Genomic DNA, 20,973 nt, shown 5'->3' on the forward strand with positions numbered 1-20,973 from the left:
AATCAGGACAAAAATTAGGACACATCAGGTTTCCTTAGCCTACACATATGTAGATAAAGACTGTTACTGTTTTGCATTGATATAATTCAGCTAAACATTCCATCTGTTGGGGTGCCTGGGTGGCTCAGTCAGTTAAGCGGCTGCCTTTGGCTCAGGTCATGATCCCAGGGTCCCGGGATCGAGCCTCGCGTCAGGCTCCCTGCTCAGTGGAGAGTCTGCTTCTCCCTCTCTCTCTGCCTACTTGTGCTCTCTATCTCTCTGTCAAATAAATAAATAAAATCTTTAAAAAAAAAAACATTTCATCTGTTGCTGAGTCTTCATTCACAGCCTATCTCATGATATTTTGTTTGGCTCAGCTCAGCTTATGGACTGCATTTTCTTGGTTCAGGTGCCACTGTAGGCTCAGTCAGGTGTGTGTGTGTGTGTGTGTGTGTGTGTGTGTGTGTGCGTGTGCGCGCATGTGCACACACACGTGAGAGAGAGAAAGAGAGAGAATATGTAAGGCTGGGATAGGAACCACTCTCTTAAAAGAGTTTGCAGGAGGGGAGGCAATTATTATCCTCTCTAATATGTTTCGATAAATAAATCTCTTCTGCCTTTACTGTAGTGAAGAAGCATTTGTCATAAGTTTACTTCCTTAATTATTTTAATCATATAAAACAACAGGAGTCTGGCATCCCAGTCTTCATAATAAAAATACACTGTAATGGGATTGTTCAAAGTTTAATTACCATGAAAATTCTTTCAGTCCTATAATCATTTATCGTCCTAACACTAGCAGTTTGAGGAAGGAAGCAATATGAGAAAATATAACTCCAAATAATTTCTCATTTTACCACCACTATTAGAAAAAAATTATCGGGGGCATAATTTCTTTGACTTTGGGGATATAATTTCCAAAAATATTAAATTATAATATTATTTTTTCTAATTTCTTGAGTTTGTCATCTTATTTTTTTTTCTCTTCTGCAATTCAGATGCCCTGAATTGGTTTAATCATCAACCTTGGGTTATAAACACATTCCTCACTGGTGTATGGACTCTTCTTATTCATTCATACATTCATTCACTTATCCTTTATTGAACATATGTGAAGCCACCATTCTGCCGAAGACTAAAGCTTTAATAGGAATATATCTACCTGTGTACTCATTCTCCCATCTTGTCCCCCTGTGTACCCTCCTTCCCTTTGTACTTCAGGGCTAACCACTACCCTGAGCTTTGATTTTGAACATTATAAACAAGTTATCATATTACATCACTAAGATTTACTCGTGTTATTTATACTTGTAGTTTCTTTCATATTTTGAAAATATTTAGTCATACTTTTTTTTCCCTGCTAGTTAAATAATCCTTAATTTTGATTAAACAAATTTAAGAAAGCTGATGGGGCACCTGGGTGGCTCAGTCGGTTAAGCATCTGCCTTCAGCTCAGGTCATGATCCCAGGGTCCTGGGATTGAGCCCTGCATCAGGCTCCCTGTTCAGCGGGGAGTCTGTTTCTTCCTCTCCCTCTGCCCTTCCCCCAGCTTGTGCTCTCTTTCTCTCTCTCTCTCTCAAATAAATACAGAAAATCTTTAAAAAAAAAAAAAAGGAAGCTGATATAACTAATGATGATGCAGGTCAGCCTTCACAGTTTAAACTGAAGAGAGATTGTGCATGGAGACTAAGATATTAGAATTCAAATAAAGTCTTTAAATTACTATGACAAACAAGTTAATCATTAACGTCTTGGTCATATTAGACCAAAATGATTCAGACTTCATATTTTTTGTTTTTATCAGTCATCAGTGAAACATGTCAAACTTATTTAGTTCAGTACAGATAAATTATTATTGTACGCCTAAATATATTTCAATTTTAGCAAATCTAAGCCAAGATGTCAGTGGTATCTGGAAAGACACTAAAATAAAGCACCATTTTTTTCAAGTTTCATAGTGATTATGACAGATGGTTAATTTCTCTGTGACCAGAGGTACACAGATGATTCATATGTATAATTTGCAAAAATACTCAGGACAGATTTAGCTAGTTCATTTCAAATTGAAGAGCAAATAAGTAATTTCAGATAAACAGAATAGACACATTTTAAAAACTGATTTAAATATCTTAAATATTTGTGCATTTTTATGTTTGATTATAGTTTTACCTTAGTCCAGTTTCACTATGCACAGCTTCAGTCTATTACTCCAATTCATCCTTTTAAACTATCACCCTGCTCAACATCTGTAGCATTCAATATGAACACAGTTTATCTTCTAACCTCATCTTCTGTCAATCACTCCTCCAAACCCTATACTCTAGAATGGCACTGTCCAATATAATAGTCACCTAGCCACATGTGGCTAGATTTTAAAATTAAATTAAATTAAAAATTCAGCTCCCTGGTCATAGTAGCCACTTTATAATCACATTTATAATCACATTTTTCATCATCTTCACTTTTATTACCTGGTCCTTATCACCATCTCTCCTTGGGATTTTTGTAGTTGTTTTATACTTGATTACCCTAATTCTATACTTGTACTTCTACATTGTTTTCAACCCGGCAGCTAGAATGATTCTTTCATTTTATATATGTATATATATATAAAACTTATGTAGAGCCTAGTATGTACCAGTTACTATTTTAGGCACTTTACAAATGTCAACTTATTTATTCCTCATAATGACCCTCAGAGATAGAAACTATTATCCCTGTTTTACAGATGAAAGGAAAATAAGGCACAGGAAGACTAAGTAATTTGCCCAAGGTTTCCTGGCTCATGGAACATAAATCGTATCATGTCACTTCTCTGTTTAAACTACTTCAATAATTCCCCCATCTCAGTCATAGTATAAGCCAAAGTCCTTCCAAAGACCAAGGGCCTAAAAGGCTACATGTGATCTGCATTCCTCTTCTACTCCATTTTCCTCCATAGCAATTTATTTATTCTCTTGTCTGTCTCTCCCCAAATTAAGTTCCACCAGGGTGGGCAGGGATTTCTGTCCCCTTCTCCATTACCAATTTTTTTCTAAGTGCCCAAAACAATGCCTTGCATAGCAGGCACTCTAAATAATCATTGCACAAATAAATGTATCCCTTCTCATTTACTGCAAGTGGAAACAAATGTTTAAGAAAGGAGGTTAAAAGCAGAGATTTCAGAATTCCTGAATTTTAGAATTGTATAAATTCCATTTATTTATTTATTTATTAGTTAATTTGGGGGGGGGAGGGGAGCAGAGGGAGAGAGAAAGAATGGAGAATCTTAAGCAGTCTCCATGCCCAGTGCAGAGCCCAACACGGGGCTTGATCTCACAACCCTGGGATCATGACCTGAGCGGAAATCAAGAGTCAGTCCCTTAGCCAACTGAGCCATCCAGGCGCCCCTAAGTTCAATTTATTTGTGTGTTGTAATCCTTAGGGCTTACTAATCTTGTGTTTATAAAGTCAAACAATATTAACAAAGTCATAAATTGTGTAAAATTAAAATTGCTGAGCATATACAAAACTCCATTTAATAATGGGTAAATTACTCAGAGAAAAAATGAAAACAAAAAGCACCACTCTTTTCTTATTTAAATATGACAGATTTGAAGAAAAAAAAAAAACCACCTTGAGAGGGAGCACTTAAAAGAGAGTAGGTTTTGGTCGGTTTAATTGTTTGGATGAAGATGAACTTACATGGATTGTTGGCTACTCCAAGTGCCCAAAAACAAAGCACTGACTTTTGGGCAGTTCTAGCAAATGAGCAACTATGGCCAGTTCCATTCCAAGATGATTGCTCCCTTGTGTAATACCTGAAAAACAATTCAGTGAGGGCGCCTGGGTGGCTCAGTTGGTTGGGCGACTGCCTTTGGCTCAGGTCATGACCCCAGGGTCCTGGGATCCAGTCCCACATTGGGCTCCCTGCTCGGCGGGAGGCCTGCTTCTCCCTCTCCCACTCCCCCTGCTTGTGTTTCTGCTCTCGCTGTCTCTGTCTCTGTCAAATAAATAAATAAAATCTTTAAAAAAAAAACAAAAACAATTCAGCGAGTACAGTACCTTTAATATTTTTCAGACCAAGTAAAGGATGTGGAAAAGACCAATGGATATCCATCAAGAATAATAATCAAATATAATTTTAAACTATGGTAGTGGTCAGTTTCAAAAGCTGAATGCTATTTCATATTATTGTATTCTTTTTTCATCTTCTGATACATGTGCACCTGAGGTTCATTTGCTTAATTTATTTATTTTTTTACATTAAACTGCTCAAACCCACTGCATTGGGTCTTCCTTTGGATGAAAGAAAAAGTTATTCTGGGTATATTTAAAATATTTTTAAGAAATATTTTTATTTCCATATTCACAAGAACCATCTAGCTAATTTGTAAACATGCTTACTTCTGGGTGTCACTCAGAGATCCTTATTCTCTAGGTTTGGGAGTGGAGCCCAGGAACCTACGTTTCAGACCATTCTTTGAGAACCACTCGACTCAAAGCTGTTTTCATATTTTTCATCTTTCAAAATATTAATTTTAGAAATGCAAAGAGGGGAAGGCAAAAACTCTGGTGGCTGTCAGAAGGAACAAGAATGAGTAGCTCACGTTGTGCCATGTTGTAAAACTTTTCCTCAGTTTGCATATCTTCTGTTCCTGGGGAGGAAATCAGTTCATTTTCACCGAGTAATTAACCGTCTTTCAACCAGTTCCGTCCATGTCTCTCAGGATGAACCCCAAAAGTCATGAACTCATCTTCGCGGCATAACGTAAAGCTCAGTTCGTCCTGCGTGCCCTCACAAGGGCCTCTGGGACCGGGTTCTCTTCCCGCCACAGGGGCCCCTCCTCGCTTGCCCTTTGGGTCCAATCCTCCCAGAGGCGCAAGTCTTGGCGCCAACCGGGTGGCGGCGCTGTCCGCCTCGCGCGCTGCCGCCTCGGGCCCGAGGGAGGCGGAGGCACGGCCGGCGGAGGAAGGGGAGGGAGCGAGGCGCGCGCCCTGCTCTCGCGTGCTCTCGCACCGCTCGCGTGACCGGCTGGTGTGTGCGCGAAGAGCCGGCTCCCGGGGGCACGGACGGCCGGGCGCGCGCCGCTGCGAGGAGCGTCCGGGTCCGGGTCGGCGGAGCCGGCCCGCGCGAGGTGTGGGCGGGCGGGCCGCGGGGGTCCCGGGCGGACACGGGCGCACACGCTCCCGGAGGTGCCTTCTCTGAGGCTGCTCTTCCTCGGCCAGACGGAGAGCGGCAGTGTCTCCCCGCCCAGCGCACACTCGCCCCGCGTCTCCCCCCGCGGCGGCTGCTCCTCCTCGGCACCGCCAGCCCCAGCGCCGCTCCCGGGCGGGCGGCGGCGGCGGCGGCGGGACCCGCGGAGCCGCTTTGTGTGCAGCCCGACGAGGGGCGGCGGCGCAACCACCTGACAGAGGCCCGGGCGCTCGATGCACCTTCCGCCCGCATGAGGAGGAGGAGGTAAAGGCGGCGGTGGCTCGGCTCCCGCCCTCGGTTGGTGGAGGGAGGGGACGGAAGGGGAGACCGGGGCGGGGGGGGGGGGGGCGGGGCCGGGGCCCGGCGGGGCGGCCCGGGGGTGCCAGTAAGGCCTCGGCAGCGCCGGACGGCGCCGAGCAGTCGGGGGGCGAGAGAAGCCGCCAGGGTCCCTCCGCTGAAGTTGAAGGAACAAAATGTGAAGTGCGGAGCCGCGTCAGCCGCTTCCTGGCGTGGGGTTTGGGGTGGAGGGCGTCTTGTTTTCCCCTCCCGCGGGACAGGGGAGGGGCGGGAGCGTGGCGGGGACGCCTGGGGTCCCGAAGCTCGGCCCGGCAAAGGCGTTCGTTTCCCGGAGCCATCGCTGCATGTGGGTCCGGTTGGGTCCCTAGTTTTGCGGCCTAAGCCGAGCCCTATAGGCCTCGCGTCTCCTTTCCCGGAGGGGACTGGCCGGGCGGGGGACTCGGGGCTTCTCTCCGACCGAGCGGGGGCCGTGAGGGCCTCGCCGGGCTCGGGAGGCTGCCAAACTTCGGACCTCGGTGCTTGGGGGTGGATTTCATTGTGAAAGGCGGAATGGGAAACTCCTGGCGCTGCTCGGCGCTTCCCGCGGCCGCGGCGGCTGGTGCCGGAGAGCCCCGTGGGCCCGCAACTGGCGGGGCCCGCGTGAGTCCGGGTGGCGGGGCGGCCACCAGGGTCTAGGCCCGGGGAGGGGCGAGTGGCGGGGCCGCTGCCGAGTCCCCGGCCTCCCCGGATAAAGGGCCCTTTGCAGATTAGAGATTTTTGAAATGAAAAAAGAGGTTACAAAGTCTCCCTTTTCTCGCTGAACTTTTGTTTTCTGACCGATAGAGGCCGGTAGAGGACTGTGAAAGAAAAGTTGTCCCCCAGGATGGACTTCACCGCGCAGCCCAAGCCTGCCACGGCCCTCTGTGGCGTCGTGAGTGCAGACGGGAAGATCGCTTACCCTCCCGGGGTAAAGGAGATCACCGACAAGATCACCACGGATGAAATGATCAAGCGACTGAAGGTGAGCGTCCGGACACAGGGTTCACTCTTCAGAACGTTTGTGGTAGGAGGTGCTCTCCTGTGGTATTACTGCACTGCTAGGCCTGGCCTTTACAGTTTCACCTACCCGGGTTTTTTTTAGGTATCATCTCGTTTTTTTACCCTCTCTGAAAGGTATTGTTCTTTCTTGGCTGTATCTTTAAATAGTTCTGTAGGGATATAATCATTATGTGAAATTAAAAGGAGTGTGCCTGTTTTTTTCAAGCATAAGAATTTAGGTGCTTTTTTAGAACTTTTTTCTAGAAATATTTATGAGAATACTGTTCAGAGTAGCTTACAACCTTAAATGTAGGCAATAGCTTGCCTAGGAGGGTTCCTATTTCCATTAATTTCTGAGGAGACCGATTTAATCACCAAAGCACTTTATTTAATTGTCCCAATTTTCTAATATCCAGAAGCTTAAATATGAATTTAGTATGGTTAAACTTTGACAGAATGTACTGACTTCAAAATTCAGACTTGAAGTAAGGTGATGATTTAGGTCCACATGGTCAAAGGGGTTTTCAAGAGAGAATATTTTAGCTCTAAAAAAGTTAGCTTATTGAAACCATGGTGACCCTAAGATCAAGGTTGTAAGTTTCAGGCTTATATTGGTCAGATTTTTGCTTTCTGTTGCATGGACATAGATTGTGCCCACAGCCTTACAAGATAAGTGCTGTTCTTGTGAAGGGATCAACTTGATGCAGTGGTTCTCAGCCAGGGCATTTTCTTTTTCTTTCTTTCTTTCTTTTCTTTTTTTTTAAAGTAGGCTCCATGGCCAGTGTGGAGCCCAGTGCCGGGCTTGAACTCACCACCCTGAGATCAAGACCTGAGCTGAGATCAAGAGTTCAACACTGAACCAACTGAGCCACCCAGGTGCCCCTCAGCCAGGGCATCTTTGACCCCCAGGGAACATTTGTCAGTGCTGAAAATATTTTGTTTGTCACAACTAGGGCTAGATTGGAACAAGGAAAGGAAAAGACTTGAGGCAGGGAGTCCAGCTAGGAAACTGATAATAGTGTAGGTGAAAGATGTTGAAATATTGAAGCCAGGCAATGGTAGTGGGAAGAGAGGTAGGGAAGGAACCGAGAAATGTTTCAGAGTTAGAATCAATCAGACTTGGTGGGAGGTGAGGGAAGAAACAATGTTGACAGTGTTTCTACCTTGGGCAACTTGATGAAATGTATCTTTAGGGAATGATCTTGCCCCTTTGTTCTAGAGCTTAATATAGTGCCTACTAAATGTTTATGAAGTTGTGAGTGATTAATGAATATTTAAATATTCCTTTACCTTAGTTTTTAAAATCTAATGAGATTCTGCAATTTGTTGCCTCTTTTGAAGGAAAAGGACACAATACCTTCCATTAAAATAAACTTGATACTAAAGATTATACACGAGGTGAGGTGCTTAATTGATGCTTCTTAAGGTTATAGTGAATGTTTGGAGATGCTGAAAAATTATGAAATACAAAGCTGTTAAGTAAACAATTTATAGATTTTTAATTTTTTATTTTCATATCAGGAGTATTGAAATCTTGAATTCTAGTGATGGATAATCTGGTTTAAAAAGTTACGACCATATGTACTTTTTCTACTTGCAGATAGATTATGAGAAATACTGTTATATAAATGGACATATAACCAAGTCTAGAACGAGCTTTGGGTTAGGAAATCATTTGTTATGCATTCTTTTGGAAGTTAAAATTGACATACATATTAACCAGTTTGAATGTCCTGCTAAAATTTTGCTTTTCTCAAGAATCTTATGATTTTTCCCCTTGTTTTTCTAAGTCTGTTTTGACGTTGTGCTTTCTAGGGATCCCTGGTTAGTTAAAGTAGTACTGTCTCATTGGAAGCATAGATTTTTAACAATGTTTAACTATTTTTGATAATTCTTGTGTTTATTAAGCCCTTAATTATAGCAAATTTTATAAATTCAGTAGTTTTTTTTATTATAACATAGCAACAATGTTCAAATGCTGTATAAATGCAAACAGAGCTTAAAGGCAGGTAAAATCTTAGTGAAATTCAGAGATGTTTGGTCCATTCTCTTCAGTTTTCAAGAATGGGACAAACATTTTTACAATAGAACCATAATTTTAGAGTTAGAAGGATCTTAAAGGAAATTCTAGAACTCCCTGTATTTCACAAATGAGAAAATTTAGGCCCAAAGTGGCCAAGTAACATGTACTGAGATCAGTCATAGAGTGGCTTAGTGGCAGAGCCAGGGCAATAGCATCATATTTATTTTCATTCTTTTTTTTTTTTTTTTTTTTTTTTTTAAAAATTGGGTTTTTTTTTTTTTTTTTTTTTTAAGATTTTATTTATTTGCGAGAGAGAGAATGAGAGACAGCATGAGAGGGAGGAGGGTCAGAGGGAGAAGCAGACTCCCTGCCGAGCAGGGAGCCCGATGCGGGACTCGATCCCGGGACTCCAGGATCATGACCTGAGCCGAAGGCAGTCACTTAACCAACTGAGCCACCCAGGCACCCTATTTTCATTCTTATAGCTGATTTTCTTCAAAGGAATCTAAGTAGAACTAAGAAGGTATTTTTATTATGCAATTGAAAACGATAAAGTGAAAAGAGAAGGGAATCAATGAATTCATTTGTTCTTTTGCAAGGAGATATAGGACAGCATTTTTTTTTAACATTAGAAACAATTGTAATGCTTTGAAGCTTTCTTGAAAATGGTTCTTAGGGGCACCTGGGTGGCTCAGTCGTTAAGCGTCTGCCTTCAGCTCAGGTCATGCTCCCAGGGTCCTAGGATCGAGCCCCGCATCTGCTCCCTGCTCAGCGGGAAGCCTGCTTCTCCCTCTCCCACTCCCTCCTGCTTGTGTTGCCTCTCTCGCTGTCTCTCTCTCTGTCAAATAAATAAAATCTTCAAAAAAGAAAATGGTTCTTAGAGTATGTCTTTGGAATAGCTAAGGTATACTTTTGTATATATATTACAGGTTTTAATTTCCATTTCCGAGGAATTACTTTACATATTCTTATGTCCAGTCACACTGGCCTTCGATCAGTTCCTTGAACATGCCATGTTCATTTCTGCCTAGACAGATTCCACATTACATAACCCATACGTGTACTCTTCTCAACTTCATCATTCATTTGTTCTTTTGTCACTCATTTGTTTTTCTTAAGGGAAGTCTCTTAGATTCCCCATTATGTGTTCTTTTAGCTCCTGCATATCATTTATTACAGATGTGAATATTACACTTATGCATATGTTCATGAATACAGGTACCAAATCTCTTTTTGTTTATTTTTGTACCCTGCCAGCACCAAGTCCAATGCCTGGCACATAGTTAGGTGCCCAGCAAATATTTGGTCAGTGGACAAATGAATACTTTGTATTAATATTGGATTAGAAAAAAATAATAATAGTGGATTAGAGAAATATTTGTATTTTTGAAATGAAGGATAATTTGAAAATATTTTGAATTGCAACTAAGTCTTTACCTGAGATTGCCTACCAGAGAGATAACATGGATATTTAGAATTTTAGAACCAAAAGGTAGTTTAGAGGTTATTTGGTTCTGTTCTGATTTTCCAGATGAAGAAACGGAGTCTGAGATGTTGTGATCAACCCTAGTTACAGAAAGCTGAAAACTATCACTAACAGTTTTGTTGCTTAGGGTTGCCTGGCTGGCTCATTTGGTAGAGCATGCAACTCTTGATTTCAGTGTCATGAGTTCAGGCCCCCTGTTGGGTGTGCAGCCTACTTTTTAAAATAAATAAATAAACAAATGGTTTTGTTACTTAGATAAGCTACAATTATATATTAATTTTAGAACTGTTAAAGGCCGTACAAAAGTTACCTGTTTGAAAGGACAGCAGATTGTTTACTACCAGTGTTACATTAAGCATCAAGATCTGTAGTTCACAAATAGCCTTCTTTCTGTATAGTTAAGGATTCTGAAACTAATGTAGCAGTCATGTCTGATAACTTTTATAACACATTCAAAATACACCTATAAACACTGTTGTACATAGCTCCATTAAGTGCTTCTGCCCACAGTTTGTTATACACGTCGGTTTCAAATCATGTATTAATATAGAACTACATGCTACTCACATTTTATTCCTTCCTTTCTTGCTATTTTGGAAGTAGAAAGTCCTTATAAGCCTTCATTTTTAGAGAGAGGGATGGACCAGTTGAAGATTTAAGTATTTATTTATTTAAGTAATGTCTGTACCCAACCTGCGGCTTGAACTCACCACCCTGAGATCAGGAGTTGCACACTCAAGCTGAGCCAGCCAGGGGCCCTCAAGATTGTTTCTTATATCCACTTCTTATTACCTGGTGTCAGAGTTCAGTACCCCAGACAGTTCTCTGGCTATTAACTTCATACCCAAATCTGCTGTATTCATTCAGTCACAGAATCAAATAAAAATTCGTACTACTTTGGTGCTAAGAATTAGGAAAGCTTAAATAACAAGGTTTCATTGTTCTGAATATGTCCCCCATTTTTCTCCCACCAGGTGTTATTTATGTATTTTTTTTGTATTTTTCTGTCACCTTTCTCTTTGTGTCAACCATTCTCTCTGCCCCACACTCTCACTTCTGCTTTCTGTACTATAGCTTGTTTGATATAATGGATGAATGGATAAAAGAATGGATAAAAGATGCTTTATATATACACAGTGAAATATTATCTAGCCCTAAAAAGTAAATTCTGACATATACTATATGGGTGAACCTTGAAGACATTATGCTAAGTGAAACAAGCCAGTCACAAAAGGACAAACACTATTATGATTCTACTTATATTAGGCTCTTAGAGTATTTAAATTCAGAGACACAAAGTAGAAAGGTGGTTGCCCCTGCTAGGGGAAGGGGGAAAGAGTTACCATTTTTTTAAGATTTCATTTATTCATTTGAGAAAGAGAGAGAGAAAAAAAAAAGAGCACTCCCACAAGCGGGGGGAAGGGCAACAGAGAGGGAGAGGCAGACTCCAGCTAAGCAGGGAGCCTGATGCAATGCAATGCCTGGCTGATGTGATGCCAGGCTTGATCCCAAGACCCTGAGATCATGACCCGAGCTGGAGGCAGACCCTTAACCACTTGACCCACTGAACCACCCAGGTGCCCCAAGAGTTACTGTTTAATGGGTACAAAGTTTCAGTTGGAAAATATGAAAAAGTTTTGGACATGAATGGTAGTGATGGTTGCACAACAATGTGAATGCACTTGATACCACAAAACTACTCTTAAAAATGATTAAAATGGGGACGCCTGGGTGGCTCAGTCGGTTAAGCGTCTGCCTTCGGCTCGGGTCATGATCCCAGGGTCTTGGGATCGAGTCCCACATCGGGCTCCCTGCTCAGCGGGGAGTCTGCTTCTCCCTCTGCCTGCTCTGCCTGCCACTCCCCCTGCTTCTGTGCGCTCTCTCTCTCTCTGATAAATAAATGAATAAAATCTTAAAGATTAAAATGGCAAAATTTATGTTATATATATTTTACCATAATAAAATTTAAAAAAAAACACTGCTGTTTTAAACCACTAGGCTTGGGGTAGTTTGTTACATACCAACAAATGAGCAGAACAGTTCCTCTACACAAATGCAAGTCTAAAATAAGAACTGTGCTACAGTTAGCATTACTTCCCAAATACATATTGGCTATATTATAGGGCTTCATTTTAAGAAATCCTGCCTATTTAATTTTTTAATTTCCTAGCAGCATCTTCTGCAAAGAAGATTTAATACAAATATTAAAATAAAATATGCAAACAGATTTTAGACTCTAAGTTAATACTGAATTATATGTAAAATTAGCATCCTATGTGGCATTTAGGGATAAATTAAAAATCTTTTATGGAAGTGAAAATAATTATAACCAAAGTAGGTATTTCTGGGATCCACCTGGAGGAAAGGAACGGAAAGAATTCATGGCCTTCCTGCCCCTAATCTATTCTTCCCCTCACAACCTACATTTGGTGAGAAAAGAGAGATGCCCTACCTTAAGTCAAGCCACCACATCCTAATTCCGAACTATATTCATTTGTCAATGGACGTCTGGGTTGCTTCTACCTTTGACATCTGCCACTTTCCTTTTTTTTTTTAAAGATTTTATTTATTTATTTGAGAGAGAGGATGAGAGGAGAGAGAGAGCACATGAGAGGGGGGAGGGTCAGAGGGAGAAGCAGACTCCCTGCTGAGCAGGGAACCCGATGCGGGACTCGATCCCAGGACTCCAGGATCATGACCTGAGCCGAAGGCAGTCGCTTAACCAACTGAGCCACCCAGGCGCCCTGCCACTTTCCTTCTTTATCTCACAATTTTGTGAATCAGGAATTTGGGCAGGCTTGGCTTGACTTGAGTATTCTTCTCCATGTTCCTTACTGTGCTCATTCAGTTATTCAGCTGGTGTCTAAACTGGTCTAGAAAGTCCACACTGGTTTCTCTCAAACACTTTGTGCTTTGGTAGGAACAGCTGTAAGGTTGAACTCAGCTGGGCCTTTTTCCTATCTGTGATGTAATCTTGGGGCTTCTCTACATGGTCTCTCTCTCAGGGTAGTTGGACTCAGGCTCTAAGACACCATGGAGGAACTTGCCAGTACTTTTTAAAGGCTTGGTTCAGAATTGGCAATGTCACATCTATCTTACTCTATTGGTTAAAGTACTCATGGCCCAATCTACATTCAAGGGGAGAAAAAAATGACTCTACTTCTCAATGGAAGAAGAAAGAAAGAATTTGTAGCCATCTTTAATCTATCACAGGAGCTCTTTTGACAAGTCAGAGTATACTAACTGTAGACTTTGTAGCGGTATTCATAAATTCGAAAAACACTTAATTTCAAAAATAATAGTATATATTTGCAGCCAACTTGTGAAATTTATTTTAAATACTGTAAGAAAAATTCGTGAAATTTATTTTAAATAAATAAAGATTTGTGAAATTTATTTTAAATACTGTAAGAAAAATTCGTAGGAATTTTTTTATGGGCTAGGTAGGGAGAAATTATGTGGGAATCTCATGATTTGATCTTAGAATCCTGTTTCTTTTATTATTTGAATTTTTACTGGAGAGTATTGCTGGCTAATTATGATGTTTTTTCCACTCCCTCCTCCTTTTTAAGAATTACCTCAACTTTTTATTTTGAGACATTTCAGACCTTTGGAAAAGATGGAAAAATTGTACCTTCAGCACCTATATCCCTTCACTTAGGTTTACCAGTTGTTAACATTTTGTCACCTTTGTTTGCTTTTGTTTCTCCATACACACACAGAGGGAGACAGACATGATACACTTTTTTTTTTTAAACATTTTATTTATTTATTTATTTATTTATTTATTTTTTAAAGATTTTATTTATTTATTTGAGAGAGAGAGAATGAGAGAGAGCACATGAGAGGGGTTAGGGTCAGAGGGAGAAGCAGACTCCCTGCCGAGTAGGGAGCCCGATGCGGAACTCGATCCTCGGACTCCAGGACCATGACCTGAGCCGAAGGCAGTCGCTTAACCAACTGAGCCACCCAGACGCCCAGACATGATACACTTTTTTGTACCTACAGACATCACGACATTCTCCCTGTGAATGCTTCGGTGTTCTTAGAAGAGTGATTGTTATCACACTCCAAACTTAACATTGGTACAGTGTTATCTGTTATACTGTCCATAATAAAGTTCTCCCAGTTGTCCTAAAAATGACTGTTAATTTTTTTATTTTTTAATTTTTAAGTTTTTTTATTGACATACAGTTGACACACAGTGTTATATTAGTTTCAGGTATGCAACATAGTGATTGCATAGGTCTGTATGTTACATCTGTTATCATACAATGGTATTAAAATATCAGTGACTATATTGCCTATGTTGTACCTTTTATCCCTGTGACTTTTTCATTCCATGATTAGAATCCTCTACCTCACATGCCCCCCTCACTCATTTTGCATTTACCCCAGCCCCTCCCTTCTGGCAACCATCAGTTAAAAATGACTTTTTAAAAATTGGATTTTTTCCTCTATCCAAGTTTCAGTATAGGATCATTTGCATATGTCATGTCTCTTTAGTCTCCTTTTTTAATTTATTTTATTTATTTATTTAAAGATTTTATTTATTTGACAGAGAGACACAGCAAGAGAGGGAACACAAGCAGGGGGAGTGCAAGAGGGAGAAGCAGGCTTCCCAAGGAGCAGGGAACCCGATGTGGGGCTCAATCCCAGGACCCTGGGATCATGACCCAAGCTGAAGGCAGACGCTTAACAACTGAGCCATCCAGGCTCCCCTAGTCTCCTTTTTTAAAGATTTTTATTTGTTTTAGAGAGAGAGCACGTGTGCGCAGGGGAGGGGGTCAGAAGGAGAGGGAAAGAGAATCTCAAGCAGAGTCCCTGCTGAACGTGGAGCCTGATGCAGGGCTCCATCTCAGAACCCTGAGATCATGACCTGAGCTGAAATCAGGAGTTGGAGGCTTAACTGACTGAGCCACCCAGGCGCCCCTTTTTAGTCTCCTTTTTAATTTAGAAAGTTCTGGGGTGCCTGGGTAGCTCAGTCATTAAGCGTCTGTCTTCAGCTCGGGTCATGATCCCAGGTCCTGGGATCGAGCCCAGTGTTGGGCTTCCTGCTCAGCGGGAAGCCTGCTTCTCCCTCTCCCACTCCCCCTGCTTGTGTTCCCTCTCTCGCTGTGTCTCTCTGTCAAATAAATAAAATCTTAAAAAAAAAAAAAAAGGTTCTGTCACCGTTGTTGGGGGGGGGAGTCATTCATGATGTGACATTTTTGAAGCATTGGTCTCATAGGAGTGCCATAATCTGTCTTTCTCATTTCCTTGTGCTTAGGTTGAACTTTTTTTGGTGTGTACTTTACCATGCAAGTGGTGATGTATAGTTAGTTTCCTTTGCATCTCAGGAGGCACAGAATGTCATTTTGTCCTGTTGGTTATGCTAAGTTTGATCACTTGGTTACAATTGGTCAACTCTTTCCATTGTAAATATACCTTTCCCAGCTTTGCAATTACTAAGTAATATTTAAAGTGACAGTTTGTAAGAATAATTTGTTTTCTAACAATTTTTACTTAACTGTTTTAGTATCCACTTTGGTGATTATAAAATGTTGCCTTTTTTAAATTCTATCATTCCTTCTACATGTGTTAGCTGGCCTTCCTCTGTAGAAAAGAGCCTTCCCCCTCCTACCCACCCCTTTTTAAGATTTTATTTATTCATTTGAGAGAGGGAAATAGAGCACACAAGCAGGGGGAGAGGCAGAGGGAGAGGGAGAAGCAGGCTCCCCGCTGAGCCAGCCGGGAGCCCAACGTGGGGCTCAATCCCAGGACCTGGAGATCATGACCCAAACCGAAGGCAGATGCTTAACCATCTGAGCCACCCAGGCACCCCACCTGCTCCCCTTTTTAAAAAAATTATTCATGGGTTCTTCATTCAGTGCATTATAGTCTACTGTCTTTATTCCCTTTGAGAGTCAAATTATCCCAAAATGAGCATGCTGGCTTTGGTGTCCTTTTGAAACATCTAGTATCTTTTTGATGTCTCTGAGTCTTTTTTTTTTTTTTTTTTTTTGTTATTTTATTTTTTTTTTTTTTTTTTTTAAAGATTTTATTATTTATTTGAGAGAGAGAGAATGAGAGAGAGCAAGCACATGAGAGGGGGGAGGGTCAGAGGCAGAAGCAGACTCCCTGCAGAGCAGGGAGCCCGATGCGGGACTCGATCCAGGGACTCCAGGATCATGACCTGAGCCGAAGGCAGTCGCCTAACCAACTGAGCCACCCAGGCGCCCTGTCTCTGAGTCTTTGAGCACTTCTTTGTTTTCTGGTGCAACACGTTCACCTTGTGCTTTCTTGCCCCAGATTTGGATAGGTCATTTTTTCCACAGGGTCCTATTTCCATTTTAGTTAGAGAGTGGTGTTTATAAACCAAGGTCTGGGCATGGGCATTGGGTTCACATAGGTAGTAGGATGTAATTTTTCAGGCCCTATCAGTGTGTAGAGCTAGGAAATATACATACTTTAAATTATGAGTTCATTCTGGTCAGTTAAAATCCAACACCACAGGGACGCCTGGCTGGCTCAGGCAGTAGAGCATGCAGATCCTTTTTTTAAGATTTTATTTATTTACTTTAGAGAGAGAGCAGGGTCGGGGGAGCAGAGGGAGAGGGACAAGCCAACTCTGCGCTGAGCATGGAGCCCAATGTGAGGCTGGATCCCAGGACCCGGAGCTGACTGAGCCACCCAGGCACCCTATGCATGTGACTCTTAATCTCGGGGTTGTGAGTTCAAGCCCCATGTTGGGGGCAGAGGTTACTTAAAAAAAACAAAACAAAACAAAAACAGCCCCACAGTTTTTCCTAAACTTCCTCCATTCCATATTTGTATCATCCTTCTTCTACAGTATAAATCCTGTTTTCCCTTAACTTTGATAAATTTATTTCCTTGTACTACCCTGCTGTAAACTCAGACAAAATTCAATACTATACCAGTATCCCTTGGAAGATTTTTTGCAGTTTTGTTGTACCCCTAAGGTTGTATAGAGTACTGTATTTGTTAGTTACTTGAATTTGAATTCTTTTGTCCAAGTGATTACATTATCAATTTTATATACAGTTGTTTTTTTTCTTTCTGTTTGTATTCAATTTTTATACACACAATACTTTTTATTTCCACTGATCAATGTGATTCTTGCTTTTTTTTTATTGTGCTAAAAACACACAACATAAAATTTACCATCTTAACCATTTTTAAGTCTACAGTACAGCACTGTCAACTATGTGCCTTGTTTCTTTGTGAGCCTCCCTCTGCCCCTTCCACATATGTACACATTGTTAATACAACAAACCTCTATAACTTTTTCATCTTTCAGAACTGAAACTCTGTATCCTGTGAATAACTCCCTCCTTCCCCCCCCCCCCCCCGCCCCGCCCAGCCCCTGGCAACCGCCATCCTATTTTCTGTTTCTAGGGGTTTGATTACTTTAGATACCTCATATAAGTGGAATCACATAGCATCTTTTTGTGACTGGCTTATTCCACTTAGCAAAATGTCCTCAAGTCTTATCCGTGTTGTAGCATATGACAGGATTTTCTTCTTTTTAAAGGCTGTATAATACGTTGTGCGTATATACCATTTTCTTTATACAGTAATCTGTTGATGGACATTTAGGTTGCTTCTCCTTCTTGGCTATTGTGAAGAATACTGCATTGAACCTGGGTATCTCTTTGAGATCCTGTTTTCAATTCTTTTGCGTGTATACCCAGAATATATACTGCTGGATCATATGATGGTTCCATTTCTAATTTTTTTGAAAATTAGAAAATTACTGTTGCCATAGCAGCTGCACCAGAAGTGCACAAGGATTCCAATTTCTCCAGATCCTCACCAGTGCTTATTATTTTTGGTGGTTTTTTTGTTTGTTTGTTTTTTAAGATTTTATTTATTTCTCTGACAGAGAGGGAGAGAGCAAGCAGAAGCAGGGGGAACAGCAGACAGGGGAGAAGCAAGCTCCCTGCTGAGCAAGGAGCCCAATGTGGGGCTTGATCCCAGGACCTTGGGATCACAACCCGAGCCAAAGGCAGACGCCCAACCGACTGAGCCACCCAGGCACCCCTTCTGTGTTTTTGATAGTGGCTATATTTAACAGATGTGGGATGATGTCTCATTGTAGTTTTGATTTGTAGTTCCCTGATGAGTGATGTTTAGCATCTTTTCATGCTTGTTGGCTATTTGTGTATCTTCTTTGGAGAAATGTCTATTCAGGTCCTTGGCCCATTTTTTAATTGGTTTGGTTTTTCTGTTGTTGTTGAATTGGAGTATTTAATTTTAGGGATTACTTCATTCTTTTTATTTAATTTTACATGGTTCAAAAGTCAGTACTATATAAAAACTTATACTTTTCAGAAGCCTTACTCCCATCCTTATCCTTTCCATGCAACCACCCACTATAGGTAATCATTTTCAGGGTGCCTGGGTGGCTCAATTGGTTGAGTGACCAACTCTTGATTTCGGCTCAGGCTATCAGGTCATGATCTCAGGGCCCTGGGAGGCTGCCACCCGTACCCCGCCCCCGTCCATCTGTGTCCAGCTCCATGCTTATCAGGGAGCCTGCTGGAGGATCTCTCTTCCTCTGCTCCTTCCCCCACTCGTACAGGCATATACTTTCTTATAATAAAAATAAATAACTCTTGTCATTTTCATTAGTTCTTGGTCAGTGCTTTCTGTGTTGTCTCCCTTTTTACTCAAAGTGTAGACTACTGGGGTGCCTGGGTGGCTCAGTCCGTTAAGCATCTGCCTCCAGCTCAGGTCATGATCTCCGGGTCCTGGGATTGAGCCCCGCCTCAGGCTTGCTGCTCAGGAGGGAGTCTGCTTCTTTCTCTCTCTCTCTCTCTCCCCCCTGCCCCTCACCCCGCTCATTCTCTCTCTCAAGTAAATAAAAAAAATATTTTTTTTAAAAATGTAGACTATATGTACTCTTTTGTACTTTGCTTTTTTTTCACTTAGTATATTTTGGAAGTCACTCCAGTTTCACTTGGAAATTTCCGTATCTGGAAATCTTTTTTTAATTCTTTTTTGTGGTGTTTTAGTACTGTATGTGTAGATGTGCCATAGTTTATTCAGCTAGTCTGATTGTTTCTGATATTTTGGTATTACAAATAATGCTAATGTCAATAACCTTGTTTCACGTGTTTTGTACTTGTAGAAGTGTATCTTCAGGGCAAATTTCTAGGAGTGGAATTGTTGGGTCAAAGGGTAAATTTATGGGGCACCTGGGTGGCTCAGTTGGTTAAGCGACTGCCTTCGGCTCAGGTCATGATCCTGGAGTCCCGGGATCGAGTCCCGCATTGGGCTCCCTGCTCGGCAGGGAGTCTGCTTCTCCCTCTGACCCTCCCCCCTCTCATGCTCTCTCTATCTCATTCTCTCTCAAATGAATAAATAAAATCTTTATAAAAAAAAAAGGTAAATTTATGAGCTATCTATATATATCTGTATCTATATAGATCTATAGATACATAGGTACAGATATATATGTATGCATTGGGTTTTTTTTTTTTTTTTTTTTTTTGGGGGTGGTCGAATTCTCCTCCATAGGGGTTGTACCATTTTGGACTTCTATCAGCTAGTATAAGAATGCCCAGGCTCTCATTATGTATTCTCAAGTAATGCCTACATTTATTTATTTAAAGTAATGCCTATTTTTTTTTTTTTTAAGATTTTATTTATTTATTTGTCAGAGAGAGAGAGAGAGCATATAAGCAGAGGGAGCAGCAGGCAGAGGGAGAAGCTGGCTCCCCACTGGGCAAGGAGGAGCCCAATGCAGGACTCGATTCCAGGACCCCAGGATCACAACCTGAGCCAAAGGCAGATGTTTAACCGACTGAGCCACCCAGGCATCCCGTAATGCTTGCTTTTAAATTAGCAAATTGGCAAATTAATATGTTGCAAAAAAGCCATTTTATTAACTCCTGGCAACAAGAGTTCTTTATGGGAATGATTAAACTTACGTATCATATTGAGGTTCAGAGGGGTAAGAACCCTATTTAGATATCTTTAAAAACTCAAAGGGAATTGAGTGACTGTTTTAGTTTCTAGGTTTTTTTAGTTTGTTTAAAGAAATGAGGTGGTGGGGACAAAATGTTAGTAACAAAGATGGTGTTGAAATCAAGTCTCACTTAGGTCTTAATTCAACACCTTGAATTAAATAGAAATTAGGTGAAGGCATGTTAAAAATCCTATATGAAATAAGCGACATTGATATGTAGAATGCCAATACCATGATTTATTTTTCCTATCAGAAATCTGTAGACATCCAAGGAAAAAACTGATGAGTTCTCACAGTAGGAGAACAGGTTTTAAGGTCATTAATGAATTTTGTTTCTATTAGCTTCTATTTTCAGAATTAATGTTTTAAGTTAAGCACTAGGCTGAGGTTGTTGGCACATGGAATTATGTCCATTTGAATTCCCCACTTAGATAAAATGAGTAGAGTTTATACATTATATAAAAGCTTAACAAGTTTTTATTTGCTGAAGACTACAAATCAAGAGGTTTCTAGATAATGTTTATAATAGAAAGCTGAATACAAAAATAACAAAGGAATTTACTAATCTTCTTGCCCTTGCTGTTGGCATTTGGTTTTTTACATTAATGCAGAGCTTCCCAACTAGTGTACTTCCATACAGTTACAGGTGTGCCTAAATATAGGAGTCTGAGGGACTCCATATTTGGAGGTTACAAATATTTTATCTTTTTTTTGTGTGTATGATGTGATATTTTTTTAGTTTATTTTTACTTTATTTTTTTTAATAAGTAATCTCTATACACCATGTGGGGCTTGAACTCACAACTGCATGATCAAAAGTCACCTGCTCTACAGACTCAGCCAGCCAGACGCCCGTATGATGTGGTATTTTAAAAGTTGGGAACTGCTATAATATGTTTTTTTTTCATGTTTTAAAATTATTAAGATCAGGGCGCCTGGGTGGCTCAGTTGGTTAAGCGACTGCCTTCGGCTCAGGTCATGATCCTGGAGTCCCTGGATCAAGTCCCGCCATCGGGCTCCCT

At 41.2% G+C, this 20,973-nt stretch overlaps 2 protein-coding genes across 4 annotated transcripts in view; one reads left to right on the top strand and one right to left on the bottom strand.

Moving 5' to 3' along the window:
* Nucleotides 1-4,650: 4,650 nt before the first annotated feature.
* Nucleotides 4,651-5,790, bottom strand: LOC123324080 (formin-like protein 5). The gene has a single exon (XM_044913105.1). It carries the CDS (start codon nucleotides 5,788-5,790, stop codon nucleotides 4,651-4,653), a length of 1,140 nt encoding a protein of 379 aa, XP_044769040.1.
* The window catches only part of PDS5A (PDS5 cohesin associated factor A), a 133,020-nt gene continuing 117,442 nt past the window's right edge, over nucleotides 5,396-20,973 (top strand). For 2 of the 3 annotated variants that reach the window (XM_021701589.2, XM_044912998.1), the window contains exons 1-2: nucleotides 5,396-5,419; nucleotides 6,275-6,452. In XM_021701589.2, coding sequence (XP_021557264.1) covers nucleotides 6,315-6,452 — 138 coding nt within the window. In that variant the 5' untranslated portion in view covers nucleotides 5,396-5,419; nucleotides 6,275-6,314. Of the gene's footprint in view, nucleotides 5,420-5,553; nucleotides 5,636-6,274; nucleotides 6,453-20,973 lie in introns of those variants that run through there. The other variant, XM_021701588.1, reaches the window with a different exon arrangement.

Source organism: Neomonachus schauinslandi, chromosome 2 (assembly GCF_002201575.2).
Source record: "Neomonachus schauinslandi chromosome 2, ASM220157v2, whole genome shotgun sequence".
Taxonomy (NCBI): Eukaryota; Metazoa; Chordata; class Mammalia; order Carnivora; family Phocidae; genus Neomonachus; species Neomonachus schauinslandi.

Coding starts and splice junctions, on each gene's coding strand:
- LOC123324080 (XM_044913105.1), bottom strand. CDS start 5,790: ATGGCTCCGGGAAACGAACGCCTTTGCCGGGCCGAGCTTCGGGACCCC.